At 41.2% G+C, this 16,326-nt stretch overlaps 1 protein-coding gene across 1 annotated transcript in view; it reads right to left on the bottom strand.

The window, feature by feature from the left end:
• Window positions 1–14,929, bottom strand: part of RAB10 (RAB10, member RAS oncogene family) — a 108,688-nt gene extending 93,759 nt beyond the window's left edge. The window contains exon 1 of the mRNA XM_049902702.1: window positions 14,281–14,929. Within this exon, the coding sequence (XP_049758659.1) occupies window positions 14,281–14,407 (127 nt within the window). The 5' untranslated portion in view covers window positions 14,408–14,929. The remainder of the gene's footprint in view (window positions 1–14,280) is intronic.
• Window positions 14,930–16,326: the final 1,397 nt, after the last annotated feature.

Raw genomic sequence — 16,326 nt, 5'->3', positions numbered from 1 at the left:
TTGTTGCCGAACTCTGAAGACAACGCTGAAGGGCAAACTGTGTTTCACTAAATAATTGGATATTATCATTAAATAGGAAGACCACATCCTAGGGCAAAAGGTAAGACCATTCATATACATATATTGCCTCATTACCAATGATCTAAAACAAACCCCGCAAAAACCAAACCCATCAAGTCAATTCCAACTCATAGTGACAAAAACCCAGTGCCGTCGAGTCGACTCCGACTCATAGCGACCCTATAGGACAGAGTAGAAACATAGTGACAAGTGCCCGCTAAAAAGCATAACCCAGAAAAAAGTCTAGGTATTGGGGACTAGAGAAGAAAGTTTAAAATCCTTGTATTTTTTTTTAAAAAAAAGTCTCAATCTGTGATACCTACACATAATTAAGGAAACTTTTCAGAAGAGAAACTAAAGAAAAATTACAAAGGGAAAAATAATGATATTACTGTCTAAAAATTAGTTACGCTGAATTTTATCAGGTTAACACTGAAATTATTTTTATTCCCTTAAGCACATATTAACCATTAGTTACAAAAAGTCTCACAAAGTAAACAGTCCACATGTTGCTTAATTTATACTTACCTGTATTACATATTATTATTTGATTTTTAAAAAAATATTTTATTGTATAAAGAAACACAAACTGCCAAATCCTGTCTGAATTCTGATCTAAAAGGTCCAATACTCTTCTGGGGGAAGCATATTAAGAGCATGGCTGACCTCCCTGAAATCCATCTTAAAGGTTAGGCATAAGCCAGTTTCACCAGGATGCTATTTATGGCTTTGACATTCACAAATCTCTGCAGACCCTTTTTGAACCATTTAACAGAGAGAATTACTTCTTTAAATGTATCGTCCAGTATGGAAAAAGCCTTTTATTTAGCCCAAAAACTGGCTCACTTACATTTCAAAGTATAACCCTACAACAATCCTAATACTTGAGAACTGGCGAATAAGTCTTAAGAAGTTTACCTTATCCAGACTCGTAACTTTTTTTTTTTTAATTATACTTACTCTCACAGGCTTCATCTTCCCATAGATACACCCCAAAGTTTTTATTTATCCCTTTGAATATAATACCTCATTTTTATTATTTCTTAATAAATCATTTCTCCAGCATCTTATGGAAAAAATTATTCCACGTAAGTTAAACTGATTAAAGTACCAAAACTAAGTCATTTTTATTATGTCTCTAAATGTATCAAACTTTCTTACCTTTACCGAGACTACTGAAGATAAAAAAATTTCTTCTCATTAATCATAATAACCAATTCTCAAATCCATAACTGTATGGAATAATAATACAATCTTTAACCTACATTTTAGTTTTCTGGTCTCCTCCCTGGATGTCTGACTAAAAAAAAAAAAACTAGCTCCTGTCATTTCCACTGGCTAGACATGTTACCTACATAACGCCAAAGTTTTGCTGCTTCTCAACTGCTGTGGGCTTGATGAAATGGAGTTAAAAACCGAAGTCAGTAAGGCACTAAGAAAAGACCACCTGTTCTATGCGACTTTAATTCATGTGATTTTGAATCTGGATCATATTTGGAGATTGATGGAAGACTATCTCTAGATAAGTATGATGTTACTAACCTGGTTGTTTAAAATTTTACGTCCTTCTTGAGGTACAGCAACCACAACCATGTAAGACAAGAAAATGAGACAGAAAAATACGGTATCTTAATAAGCATAAAGCTTGCACTTTCTATAAGTGTATTAAAAAGAGCAGAAAAGGAATTGAAAATCAGATTCTAACTTCAGGTGCTAAGAAAGTTATGACATTTAAAGTAATGATACACTTTTTCAGAATTTTCCACTAGACTTGAAACTACAAGGGCAGGCATCAAGTTCGTACTACTCACTATTGCACCCCTAGTACTTAGCAAGTGCTGCCTGACGCACAGCAAAAAAAATAATTATTTCCCCTTAAATAAATGGCAAATGCATGGGCTTACAGTTTAATTTCCTAGTTTTTTTTTAATTTTTTACTACATTTACTACAAAACACAAATCTTTAATTTGTTTTTGAATCAGACACATCATACTCAAACTCTTTTGAGAGACCTTAGAACAAATGTGGTAAAATGTTGACAATTGGTGAATCTAGAGAAAGGCTATAAGAGGTTTCATTGTAACAATTTACTTAAACTTTCCTGTAGGTCTGAAATATTTCAAAATAAAAAAGTTGGGGAAAGTTTTTTAAAAAACTCTTAATCACTTAGGCAAAGAGTTAAGGTTTGAACAATTATTTTGATATTTACATTCTACAGAGCTCTTTAAGGTGCCCTGGTGGCATAGTGGTTAAGTGTTACAGCTGCTAACGAAACGGTCGGCAATTCGAATCCACCAGGCACTCCTTGGAAACTCTATGGGGCAGTTATACTCTGTCCTATAGGGTCGCTATGAGTCGGAATCGACTCGACGGCACTGGGTTTGGGTTTTTTTTTCCTGGTTTGGTGGTACAAATGGTTAAGCACTTGGGTGCTAACCTGCAGGTTGGCAGCCATTCTACAGGATACAGGACCCGGCATGTGCTCCAGTAAAGCATACAGCCTAGAAAACCTCATGGGGCAGTTCTACTCTGTCCTGTAGGGTCGCTATGAGTCAGAATTGACTCAATGACCCAGAACAACAGCACTCTTACCCACTAACTGTGCTAAGTATATTCCTGCACACTAATCTAGGCAAAAAGCCACTACTCTATTAACAGTCTAATTTAAGGAAAGCAAAGGTATTTTTTGTAAGACTAAGAATATACTAAAAACCCGTTGCAGCGGAATCAATTCCAATGTATAGCAACCCTACAGGACAGAGAACTGCTCCATAGGGTTCCCAAGGCTGTAATCTTTACAGGAGCAGATTGCCTCATCTTTCTCCTGCAGAGAAACTCGAGGGTTCAAACTGCCAACCCTTTGGTTGGCAGCCAAACGCTTAACCACTGTGCCACCAGGGCTCCTTAAAAATACATATATATATACACAGTGAAGACGTAGAATAACTCGAGAGATTTCAAACCAGCAAAATGAAGAGTTAGATACCTTATCATTCAATCCCAAGCCCTATAACACATGGGTCCCACTGCAGTCCTGAGAGATTATGAATTTGCTGAATCATTTTTTTTTTTTGGTATACTGTAAAATAGAATACAGCAGGAGTATAAGACTGAAATTAAGACTACAGTCATACTTTGTTCAAAAAGTGGAAATACTCCTTTGTTTCCCAAGGAAATCAGCCAAGAATTGGTTAAAGCTGTTTTCTTTAAATGCTCTCTTCTGAATTGTAGTAGTTTGACTCCCTACTACATTTATTTGACCATCCTAAGTAAAAAAAAAAAAACTTAGTATTTTGAAAATGGACTATTTACAAAAAAAGCAGCAAGATATCATTCATCTCTAACTCTACTAGATATTATGAATTAAAAACTGGGATCAAAAACCATTTGGAGTTAAAAATTATTTCAAATTCCAGTTAAGATAGTGAAGATAGACCTTTCCACCCCCTCCCCCTTCTCTCCAAAATCACACCAAAATGATAAGGAAAACAAGAAATAAAAATAAATTTCACCTCCATTTCAATAAAAGGATATTTGTAACCCTAGGGCCCTGATGGCACAGTGGTTAAGCATCTGGCTGCTAACCAAAAGGCCGGCAGTTCAAATCCACCAGCTGCTCCTTGGAAACCCTATGCAGCAGTTTTACCCCGTCCTATAGGGTCGCTATGAGTTGGAATTGACTGGACGGCAATGGGTTTTTTTAACCACAATATATGAAGACAAAAAAGCTTATAATAACCTTAGGGCATGCTGAAGAAAAAATACAACGAGGAGCAGGCCAACTCACGCTTCCGAAACCTGGGAAAGGCTCTGCAATAGGAGGTATCAGGTACCAGGCAGAAATTGAAGGCCTGGTTAAAGGACACCACCAAGACCCAGCCTCCATCTCACATAGCCATAAACTGTTGTTGTTAGGTGCCATCAAGTCGGTTCCAATTCATTCAACAGAATGAAATGCGGCCCAGTCCTGCACCATCCTCACAATTTTTGCAGCCACTGTCAAGCTAGATATTACCACTCCTCAAACCCAAGCAGGACTCTAAAGGTTTATTCTCTGGAAAACCTGAAATAGATACTTTGAATTCAGCGGAGTGTGGGGATAAGAACTCAGACTGAAAAGCAAAAACAAAAACCAAATGTTGATTCGATTCTGAGTCATGGCGACTCCATGTATGCAGAATAAAACTGCACTCCATAGGATTTTCAAAACTGTGACCTTTCAGAAGCAGATTGTCAGGGCTTTCTTCCAAGAAACCTCTGGGTGGGTTCAAACCGCCAATCTTTCAGTTAGTACTCAAGCGCTTAACCATCTGTACTACCCAGGGACTCTTAGACCAAAAACAGGGAGACTAAAAAATAAGGACTAAGTACACATATGCATAATGAAACTACAGCTAACATCCCACCCAGCCATCCAAATCCATTTAGATGTTCCAACTTAACAACACAGGTGCTCAGACTGATTACCCCTGCCTCCAAAGGCAGGAGATCTGAGGGTCTTTCTCTAGAGAAACTGAATGGTTCCAGATACTAAAGGCCTACAGATACTAGTGCTTTGCGTGCTTCGCCAATTAAAAAAACAGGCTCTGTTCCATCTGTAGCAGAGTCCACCAATTAAAAGCCCTACCTAAGCTTAACAGAGCTTGCAAACATTTTTTCAATGACCCATTCTTAATTACGAATGTAGAGTCTGAAATCACCAATCACTTGAGGAAAGACTCTAAAAATACAGATCAAAACAAACAGGGAGGAAAAAGATGAAGAAAAAAGAAAGCAAGGAAACGTCAAACAAGCTATCCTCCGAGAAGTATGATGCTTGAAACAAGAACAGGATGCCTAAAAAAAAAGAACAGAAGACAAGAAAAAGCCATTAAAATTAAAAATACGGCAGCCAAAATAAAATCCTCAATAGAAAAGTTAGAAAATAAAGTCAAGGAAATCTCCCAGAAGGCAGAATAAATTAAAATCGGAAAATAGGAATTAGACAACGAATGCAGGAAGTATAATACACAATTAAAGGGGAAATAAAGAGAAGGAAATTATAGGAAAAAATGCAAGAAAACTCTTTAAGAACGGAAGGACGTGAAAAGGTCCACCAAGTACCCAACACAATGGTTTTATAAAACGACCCACCCACTAAAGCACATCATTGTGAAATGTGTTACTAGGATTTATGGCGGGGGGAGGATACCCTAAAAACTTCCCGGCAAACTAGGATAAAGAATCAGAATGATGGCACCAGACTTGCCAGCAACATCAAAAGCTAGAAGACAACGGAGCAATGCCTTCAAAATTCGAAGAGAACCCGTGCATCTATGGCAATAGATTTTCAACAAGAGTGTTCAGGCCATCCAATGGGTAAAGAATGGCTTCTTCAATAAATGGTGCTGGGACACCTGGATTTCCACATGTAGAAGAATGAAGTTGGTCCCTATCTCACACTACATACAAAAATTAACTCAAACTGGATCAACAACCTAAATACAGGAGCTAACACCATAAAACTTTCATAAGAAAACAAAGGGATAAGCCCTCAGGACTCCATATTTGGCAATGGACTCTTAGCTAGGGAACCAAAAGCACAAGCAAAAAAGAAAAAATAAATGCACTGTACTTCACCAAAATAAAAACCTTCTTGCCTCAAAGGACATTATCAAGAAAGTGAAAAAAACAACCTACAAAATAGGAGGCAATACTTTGGTAATCATATCTGATAAGGGTTTAATATCCAAAATAAATATAAAACTTTTATAACTCAGTAGCCACATGAGGTACAAAAATTGGTCTCTATTCACCTGGAGCAACAGAAGGACGAGGAGAGTCAGGAGTAAGATGAGGAAGAAATGGAATGTGTGGCTAACTTCCTCCATGAACAACAGCCTCCTCTGCCATGAGACCAGAGGAACTGCATGATGCCCAGCTACCACCACTAACATTTTGATGAAAGATTCTATAGAAGAATCCTGATAAAAAGGGGAAAAATGCAGAACAGAATTTCAAATCCTGATGGAATCCAGACTTTCTGGAGCCACTGAGGCTGATGAATCCCTGAAACTATTGCCCTGAGATAATCTTTAAACCTTGACTCTTAAACCAAAAATATCCCCTGAAGTCTTCTTCTCACCAATTTAGCTTAATTAGTAAAGAATGTCTGCCTTGAGCAATGTGTTCTTTTAAGAACTAGTTTTTTTTTTTTTTTCACTGTATGGAATCAAACTGACAACAGCAACTAGAAAGGATACATAGGAAGCTTAGGAGGTAGAGAGTTTATATTAACGGGGGAGGAATAACTCAGAAAAGGAGAGTGAGAATGGTTGCACAATTTGAAGAATATAATCAATACCACTGAATTGCACATGTAGAAATTGTTGAATCAGTGTATATTCTGCTGTGTATATTCCCAACAACAACAAAGAATCCTTGCAACGCAAAAACAAAAAGACAACCCAATTAAAAAATGGGCAAAAGATGTGAATATACATTTCTCCAAAGATATACAAATGACCGATAAGCACACGACAAGATGCTCAACATCATTAGTCATTAGAGAGATGCAAATCGAAACCACAATAACACTATCACTCACTAGGATGCCTATAAAAATAATAAGTGTTAGGAAGAATATTGAGAAGTTGGAACCCCTGTCCATTGCTGGTACAAATGTAAAATGATGCTGCCATTTTGAAAAGCAATCTGATGGTTCCTCAAAAAGTTAATCATAGAACTGACACACAGCCCAGCAATTCCACTTCTGGGTATATACCCAAAAGAATTGAAAGCATGGACTCAAACAGATACTTGTACACCAATGTCCACTGCAGCACTCTATTCACAAGAGACAAAAGGTGGAAACAACCCAAGTGTCCATCGACAGATGAACAGATGAACAAAATGTGGTATATACATAGAACAGAATAATATTCAGCCAAAAAGAGAAAAGAAGTTCTGATACATACTATGACATAGACGAACCACGAAAACATTATGTGGAATGAATTAAGTCAAACACAAAAGTATAAATATTGTATGACTCCACTTACACAAAATGTCAAGAATAGGCAAATGCATACAGACCAGGGAGAGTAGTGGTTATTAAGGACTGGAGATGAGGATGAAAGAGGAGTTATTGACTAATGGGTACTGCATTTCTGTTTGGAGTGATAAAAAAAAGTCCTGGAAATAGTGGTGATGACTGCTTAACACTGTGAATGTAATTAATGCCACTGAATGGTACACTTAAAATGGCAGAATTCTATGTTATATATCGTTTGCCACAATTAAAAAGAGGTTAAAAAAAATCCTAAGGGAAAATTATTTTCAATCTAGAATTCTATGCTCATCAAACTTTCAATTTGTAAGTAAATATAGGACATGTCAAATATTCGAAATCTCAAAAAATTTACTCTGCCATGCACCCTTTTCTCGAGAAGCTACTAGAGGACAATACATTCCACCAAAACAGGTAGTAAACCAACAAAAAGGCGTGACAGAAACAGGGTATCACACATAAGAGAGAGGCTAAGGGAATTCCCAGGCAATAGCTGTGCAACTGTCCTACTTACATAACCTACATGGGTGATAAAATTAAATAGACTATACCCACAAAAATGAGTACGAGCAATAGTTTAGCTTAACAAGTAAAGAATGTCTGACTTGAGCATTGTACTCTTTCAAAATCTATCTATACAGGATCAAATCAACAACAGCAACTGGAAAGACTGGATAGAAACACTTACAGGGCAGTGAGTTCATGTTAACTGGGAAGGAACTACTCAGAAAAGGAGGGTGAGAATCGTTGCACAGCTCAAAGAACGTAATCAATGTCACTAAACTGTACATGTAGAAAACGAACTGGTGTATGTTTTGCTGTGTATATCCTCAACCACAATAACAAAATAAATAAATATTTTTACAAAATGAGCACAAGTCAAACTGAGAAATCTAAATGAGACTGTTGAATTACCAATGTCAATACCCTGGTTGTGATACTATAGTTCTTTAAAATGTTACCATTGGGAGAAACTGGGTAAAGTGTACAAGGGATGTCTCTGTATTATTTCTTAAAACTGCATATGAATGTACAATTATCTCAATAAAAATTTCAATTTAAAAAAGTCTGCATAAGCACAGCTATTGATATGAAAGAAACAAATCAACATTGTCCTCTGTTCGGATTTTGATACGTTGTACTTTTTAGGTCTACAGAACAATGGTTTTCCCGTTTTCTAATGTTTTACAACCTTGGATGCTCTGTTTCTGGGTCATACTGGAAACACAGTGTTCCATCACCAGTTGTTATTTTCCTTAAAAACATACTATCTTTCATCTCTGGAAAGACGAATATCAAGCACTCACTTTTGTATGCAACCCAAAATACATGGCACTGTCTTTAAACAAAATTTTTTTCTCATTTCAGATATACCCTCAGAATGAGTTTTCTTCATCAGAATTTCATTCTAATCATCTGTTCAAATTTTTCCTATAATCCAAATTTAAAGAATTTAGTCCATCAGCCAAATTGTTTATCTATTTAAAAGAAACCGAATCCATGACTTTACCAGACTTATGGGTTCAGACATTGTTCTGGTGACCTAACATCCTTGCAGCTCCTTTAAACTCTTTCTTCACGGCTTAATCATCTCCATAAGCAGTATTCACATGCAGATTTCTTAGTCATACAATTTATATTTTGTGCGAAACAACGGTCTCTCATTTGGAAATTCACACTCAACAAGCCCCCACTTCTCTGTTCATCACAGCTGCTAACACAGCACTGACTGGGCAACTCTGTACAGCTAAAAGTTCAAACAGGTTGCTAGCATTTCTCCAATCATTCTTTCCCTTTTACAAAACAAGTAAGAATATTTCCTTTGCCGCACTTTGCACACCATTATACATCACAATCTTTGAAAAGAAAAGAATTACTCCTAACATTATTGGCTCTGCTCTGTTATGCTTTGCAAAGGACAAGTAAACTGAACAAAACCCTTAATACTTGATGCTGAGACATGTTCCCCATGACCAAAAAAAATAATAGCACTAATTCTTTTTCCATTATTACTATCTACTTTTCCAACTATCCTATTATTAAATTTCTTCAAACAAGAACGAAAGAAATTCTCAGAATGAGAATCATGACCATGAACAGGATTCTAGTCAAAACTTCCTCAGTAATTAGCTATATGATCTTTTGAAAGTTATTTGCTTCACCTCACCAGTCTCAGTTCCTCACTTTGTTGGCTTCTTTCCCTATTCTCTGTAGGGTTCTTTCTTACGCTAACATTCTGTGATTGTAACATTTCAAGGAGGTATAGATAGATACATACAACAAAGAGACAACTCTGTCTTCAGTATCTAAATGTTTAAGTACAGAACAACAACAACAAAAAAACCCAAACCCATTGCTGTCAATTCCAGCTCACAGCAACCCTATAGGACAAAGGAGAACTGTTCCACAGGGTTTCCAAGTCTGCTCTACGGAAGCAGACTGCCACAATTTTCTCCCATGGAGCAGCTAGGGGGTTCTAACTGCTGACCTTCTGACTGGCAGCCAAGCACTTTAATCACTGTGCCACCAGTACTCCTTAAGTATAAGACCAGTGAACTTAAAGCATGGGAAAGCACCACAGAGGATCCCCTTGACTCAATGACCACCACCGGTTAACAGTAGCTATCATGGGCTATCTGTGAAAAATACACTGAGAGAGCTGGGTCAAGTGTTCAGTTTTTATCCATGCTAAAAGTACATGCTCAAAGGAGACAAATTCCTTAAGAGTGCTGGCATTCCTGCAGCATGAGCTGCTAGCCTTAGTATCACAACAGAGGTCAGACACATTTAATTTGACAAAGGTTTTCCTCATTTCTGTGAAAAGTAGCCTCTCCATATATAATGGACGAAGCTTAATTTAATCAACTGGTTCTTAAATGCAGGTCACTGGAACCAACCTAATCTTCCAAAGCTTAGCAAAAACAAACACTCAGAAACACAACAAAAAAGATGTATTATACCTCTTCCAAGGGCAAGAGCCTTCACCAATTTAATTTTCTGCATGAAGCCCAGAGACTCCAATCCACAATGGAAGATACTCCCTATGGAAAAAGTAATATATCTGGGGTGGAGGGAGGATTAACATACCAAAAAGTTAACATGCTCAGTAGGAAAGAGCCTACTAAACATTTGTGTTTTGGGGACAGAACTTAAAGAGATGGACTTAAAAATGAACTGTGCAAAATGAAAACAGAACTTGAAGACTTGGAAAATTCTGTTGTACAAACTAGGGACACGTGTCCTACAATGTTCACCAAGGATGTGGCTACACAATCTTTTGTTAAAGAGATTAGCCTGTGACTGATGGATCTAACCAACTACCACAGCAGAAAAACCAACAGCTTAGACTGAAGGACAAAGAACTAAATTAAGAACACTGTCTGCTTCTTGGAATTCTACAGGCAGGAAACAGGAGATCAGCAAGGCTTTCTCAGTTTGAAAGGGAGAGGCCATGGGTCTCCTGGATCTCAAAGGGTGGGGCCGCAGCCTCCTAGGCTTCAAAGAGTTGGATCTTCACTTGAGTGTGGGGCCGCCACCCAAAGCTGGGGGCGGGGGCTGCCATGCCCAAAGGGCAGAAGAATGGGAACTGCAGAGGCCAAGAAGGTGGGGTCACCATCCAGATGGACTAGGAGAATGGGGCCACCTAAAGCCAAGGGTGCAGAGCTGCCATCTCAGAGGGACTGGAAGGTGGAGCTCAAGCCCAGGGCCAGGGGGCCTCCAACCAGAATCCAGAGGTCATGGCTAACACCCAGAGTCTGAAGGGTATGGCCACTGCCCAGATGGTCCCGAAGAACAGAGGTTTTGTTTTCAAAGCCTTAAGAGTTAGTGCAAATTGTTCTGCCGGGTTTTGGACTTACTGGGTGCTGGTTATCCCTTCTGTGCCTCCAATTTCTCCCGTTTGTAATGGAAATGTCTCCCGTTCTACTATTGTACAGTTATGGACCACATAATGTCCATTTGGGCAACATCGCATGTCTGTATGGGGTCAGACATGCACCCTCCAGTGGATGCCTACAGTCCAATTCAGCAGGGATTCAAATCATGCAACATCCTATTTCACAGAAAATGTGGACGTTAAGCAACACATAACTGTACTTTGGAAACAGATAACTTGTAGTCTAGATTTCACAGGTTCACAAATGTAGAGGAATTTTGCCCCAGGATGGAATATACCTAGAGTCTCACCCATACTTGATTTAGATGATTCAGAAAATGAGATTTTGGACTTGGAGTTGATTTAAGACTTTTGTGATGATGTGATGGGGTGAATGTGTTTTGTATGTGGCAAGGATGTGAATTTTGGGGGGGTCAAAGGCTGGAATTTTACAACTGAATTAGTCTTCCAAAAATATGTGTTATAAATCCTAACCCCTGGTGGTGCAATGGTTAAACCACTCAGCTAACCAAGAGGTCTGTGGTTCAAACCCACCAGCCACTCTACCCACTCCCTAGGAGAAAGATTTGGCAGTTTGCTTCCGTAAAGGCTGACAGCTTGGAAATCCTATGGGGCATTTCTGCTCAGTCTTACAGGGTCGCAATAAGTAGGATTCCACTTGATGGAAATGGGTTTGGTTTGGGTTATGCCTGTGGTTATAATCCCATTTGGGAACGGGTTGTCTTTGCTATGTGAACGAGGAAGGATTAGTATAGGGTGTATCTTGAGTCAATCTCTTTTGAGATTAAATAAGAGGAGAGAGGAGAAATGGGGTAAAAAGACACCAAAACACATGGAGATCTCCAAGAAATCAGGAAACAGAAGCCGAAGAGACAAAGATCTTCCTCCAGGGCTGATAAAGACTTTGCCTAGAGCTGGCACTCTAAATTCAGACTTCAGCCTCCTAAACTGTAAGAAAATAAATTTCTGTTTGTTAAAGCCATCTATTTGTGGTATTTCTGTTATAACCAAAAAAGAAAACCCAAACCTGTTGACATGGAGTCAATTCTGACTCATAGTGACTCTACAGGACCGAGTAGAACTGCCCCATAGGGTTTCCAAGAAGCAGCTGGTAGATTCGAACTGCCGACCTTTTGGTTAGCAACCAAGCTCTTAACCACTGTGCTACCAGGGCTTCTCTGTTACAGCAGCACTAGACAACTAAGACAGTGGCAAATATGCACTATGCACCTACAATGTGCCTAACACCATGCTTTACTCTGTGTTGACCCATAAAATCTTCACAATCACCCCACTTGGTAGGTACTACCATTAACACTATTTTAAAAAGAAACTGAGGCAGAGAGAGGTTAAGTAACTTGCCCAAAGTCCCACGGCTACTATCCATGGAACGAGAATTCCAACCCAGCAGGCCTGATACAAAACCACCACACATTTTCCCAAGTAAAAGAACTATCCACAAAGATTATGCCATTATTGTACAGGACTGGGTTTTACAAAAAATCTAGAGTAGAAGGAACTAGCACTTTGCTTCCTACTTTCCAAACCCAACTTTCTCAATGGCAGACTAAAGTTGACCACGTAAATTAAACTCCTTATCTTACTATAGGTTTTGTTCAATACTCCCTTTTCCAGAAAGGCCCTTTCCCACCCCTCTGGCCCAATTCCTATTTCTCCTTCAGGCTTCATCTTAAACATTATCCTCTCCATGCAAGCCTCCTCAGACTCAGGCTAGTCCCCCCTCCTCTCTTTGCTTACCCCTACTGCAGCATTTCCTATATTCTATTGTGATTACCCTCACAAGATTGCTCCTCAAGGCAATCTCACTCCTAGTGCCTGACACAGTGCCTAGAACTAGGAGCTCAATAAATATTTGCTTAACAATCTAACTACCTGACTACCCAGCTACAGCTAAAAGTGGAATATTAAAAACATACTTAGTGCTAGCAAGTGTTAACCCACAAGGCAGACAACAAGTTTTAAGTTTCACGAAATTTTTGACAGACTGAAGGAGTATTTCCTGAAAAAAAGGTAAAAATAAAAAATTTAAATAATCACTCGCCCAATTTAATTTCAATATTTGTTTCATATGAAAATGAATTAAGTAGCTAATGAGTATGTGTTGTAAGAATTCAAAATCAATGATTTCAGTAATGCTATAAATTATCTGAAATCAGTTCAATTTTGACAATTCCCACCATTCAAAGAAGTCTGCAGTTACTTTTTAAAATCATATCAACACAATATCAGTTACACTTAAAATGGATTTCATTGCACTGCCCCAGTGCTGAGTGCTGGGCTCTGAGTGACAGAGGTAGCCGTGTGTCCTTTAAGAAATTTATTGTGTGTGAAAACAGGTTTCACATGCAATTCGTTCAACAAAATTAGCGTTGATGCCACAAAATCTTCCAACTAGTGTCAAAAGGGACTTTCCTAGAACCTTCCCGTTTCTGTTCCTAAACGGGAACCCAATTAAAAAGCTCAATCATTATTAGCTCTTACTACCACACTAAGTAATTCTGAAACACGAGGTGAAAGTACATTGTCAGTCCTTAGGGCAAACATACTTTCCCGTAAAATCTAGCGCAAAGTAAAAGGAAACGGAGAAGTTGACTCCATTCTGCCGGGTTTGAAGGCAAAATCTGATCATTCCCTTAGATTACTGGTTCTGTTCGTGTCTCGAATAGCACTGTGAAGCAAACAGGCCACAGCGTCCCACCCCAAGCGCCAAGAGCCTCCAATTGTTTGACACATCAATGGATTAGTCGACGCGGGGCAACTCACTTTTCCCCTCTAATTTGCTTTAATTATCCTTCACACAAACCCTCAAGTTTACTCCAAGTTATGACCATACGGAATCTTCTCTTTGCCCCAAATATAAATTCAGGCCTTTAGCAAATGACTAAGAACTGCTGCAATGCCAACCACTAAAATATACCTCTTACCAACATCATACACCTAGTAACTCCGCACAAATACGAAAAAAGGCAGTCTGGCGCTTAAAGAAATAGGATTCTGGAACGTTGTTAAATGCTGACTACCTTTTAACAGCAGGCACTAAACAGAGTAAGACACTTGAAAGCAAGAGACCGGATGGAAAGCATGGGCAGACCCCGCCCCAGTAAGCTCAATGCCGATTCAAACAGTAACTTGGTTCTGTCGCTTGGAATCCGAATCAGTGAAACAAAGGCGTACATTACGGGAAGCAAGATGTCTGGAATAAAAGGAACGGTCTGCAGCTACAGAGCCCGTACGCCATCCTCGCACAGGTCTTACCTATGGTGGAAATAAAGGTGGTATTGAAGGCATCATCCGAAAAACGAAAAAGGACGCAAGTCTTCCCCACTCCCGAGTCCCCGATCAGGAGCAGCTTGAAAAGCAGGTCGTACGTCTTCTTCGCCATTGGGAGGAGCGGCTCAGGCTCTCGCCGCCGGCGGCCCCAAGGGATCGGTCCCTCTCACCACGGCCAACTCCTCGCTCCGGCGTTCTCAGGCCGGAAGACCGGGCAAGCGTGGGAAAAAGGAGGGCTCGAGAGGGCGCGGGCGACCTACGAACGGCCTCGTCGAGGCAGCCCCGACGGTGGCGGTGTCCGGTGCCTCCAAGGGCGGGGACTGCAGCTCCGCAGCCTTTCCCAGCCGCTCCGCCCGGTTCCGGGGAGTCGGTCGGGACAAAATGGCCTCCCCTCCCCCTTCAGGGCTGCTCGGCCGGGACGCTCCCACGGGCGAGCGAGCAAGCTCTGCCGTCGAGGGAGCGCGGCGGCGCTGGGGACAGTCTCTCTCCCGAGCAGCAACTCCGCGCTACAACGCGGCGACGGCAGCGAAGGAGGACCCTGAGCCGACAAGCAGAGCTACATAGCCACAGGAAGCCGAGCCGCCCGGCCAGAGCCACCTTTTCCCCGTGCCCTCTCACGCTGGCGTGCGCGCTGCCTGAGACGCACGCAAGGACGTACGACCGCCCTTCCCTCTCGCCCTCCCTCTGCGGTCCGCCTCTGCGCACGCGCGCAAGAGGGTGTGGGGGCGCACCGGGGCGGAGAGTGGAGGCGCTGCAAGGCTCTGTTTAAAGCCGAGCCGAGACGAGAGGAGGGAGAGGCGAGAGAGGGCGAGGCCGCGGGCGCGCTCCCTGCGGCCGCCTGATAGGGTGCGCTGCGTTACGAGCACGCCCTGCGGCTAGAGGCGGCCTAGTGAGTGCGCAGGCGCAGCACGGTGAAGTAGTCCCTTGACCCCTCCTGCTCTCCCCGAGGTCGCTCTCCCGACTGTTCTAGGTGGGACCGCCTGTCGTGGATGTCGAAGCTCAGCGAGGGGCTTGCGGCCATGTGTTCCTGCGTAGGTGTAGCTCGTAAACGCGGGAAGAGGTTGCACCCTGGGTTATTTAATACACTCACTGCTAAATTGAGACGCATCCGATTGCCCTCCCTCAGGGGATAGTAGTGACAAAGGAGGCATTAGATCTCCGTCCTGGTTTACTTAAGGAAAAGAATCGGCGTTCATAAGAGCAGGAGTTTGAAATGGAAAAACTGGCCATGCTGCTCAGGTTAAAATGATGTAATCGGCGTTCCTGGGCGAGAAGAAGGCTGAGAACACTTGGGCACAGGGAGAACCTCCCCGCGGAGAGGAAGCTTCGGTGCTGTGCTTTCCGCCGAACACCCTCTCTAGTCTTTGCGGTTCTGTTGGTATCCGGGAGAGCCCAAGAGCTCTACACAGGAGGCGGGGTCCCTCCCTGCCGCCAGAATTGAACCACTGGTGTCAAAAATTCAAGGGTGGTGAAGCCTACCCCAGCCCCACGCAGCCCTGTTACTTGCACGTTCTTTTCATATGCCTTCACCCGTTGTCCCTTCCCTCTCTCCCTACCAGTCATGTTTATACCTCTCTTTTTTTCTTCCTTTCTTTTCTGATATTCATACTTCTTCCCTACCCTTCTCACTTATAAGCGTGCTTCAATGCAAAGCATGTCTAGGATGTGACGGCAGAGTGGAACCTGGTGGGCTGGTTCCACCTGATACAGTAGAAACCCTAGCACATCCGGAAAGCAAGAAATAGGGATTGAGGGAGAGAGAAGTAAAAATATACTTTTACCTCCCCCCAACATGTTTGTGTATTTAGTATGTATTTAAAACTCATATTTCAGGCAGTTATTGTTGTCAGGTGCCATCCGTTGGTTCCGACTTATAGCGACCCTGTGTACAACAGAACAAAATGCTGCCGGGTCCTAGCGCCATCCCCACAATCATTGCTATGTTTGAGCCCATCGTTGCAGCTTCTACGTCAATGCATCTCCTTGAGGGTCTCCCTCTTTTTCACTTACCCTCTGCTTTACCAAGCATGA

This window comes from Elephas maximus, chromosome 12, assembly GCF_024166365.1.
Source record: "Elephas maximus indicus isolate mEleMax1 chromosome 12, mEleMax1 primary haplotype, whole genome shotgun sequence".
NCBI classification, from domain to species: Eukaryota; Metazoa; Chordata; class Mammalia; order Proboscidea; family Elephantidae; genus Elephas; species Elephas maximus.
This window is presented reverse-complemented; position numbering and strand designations above follow the sequence as displayed.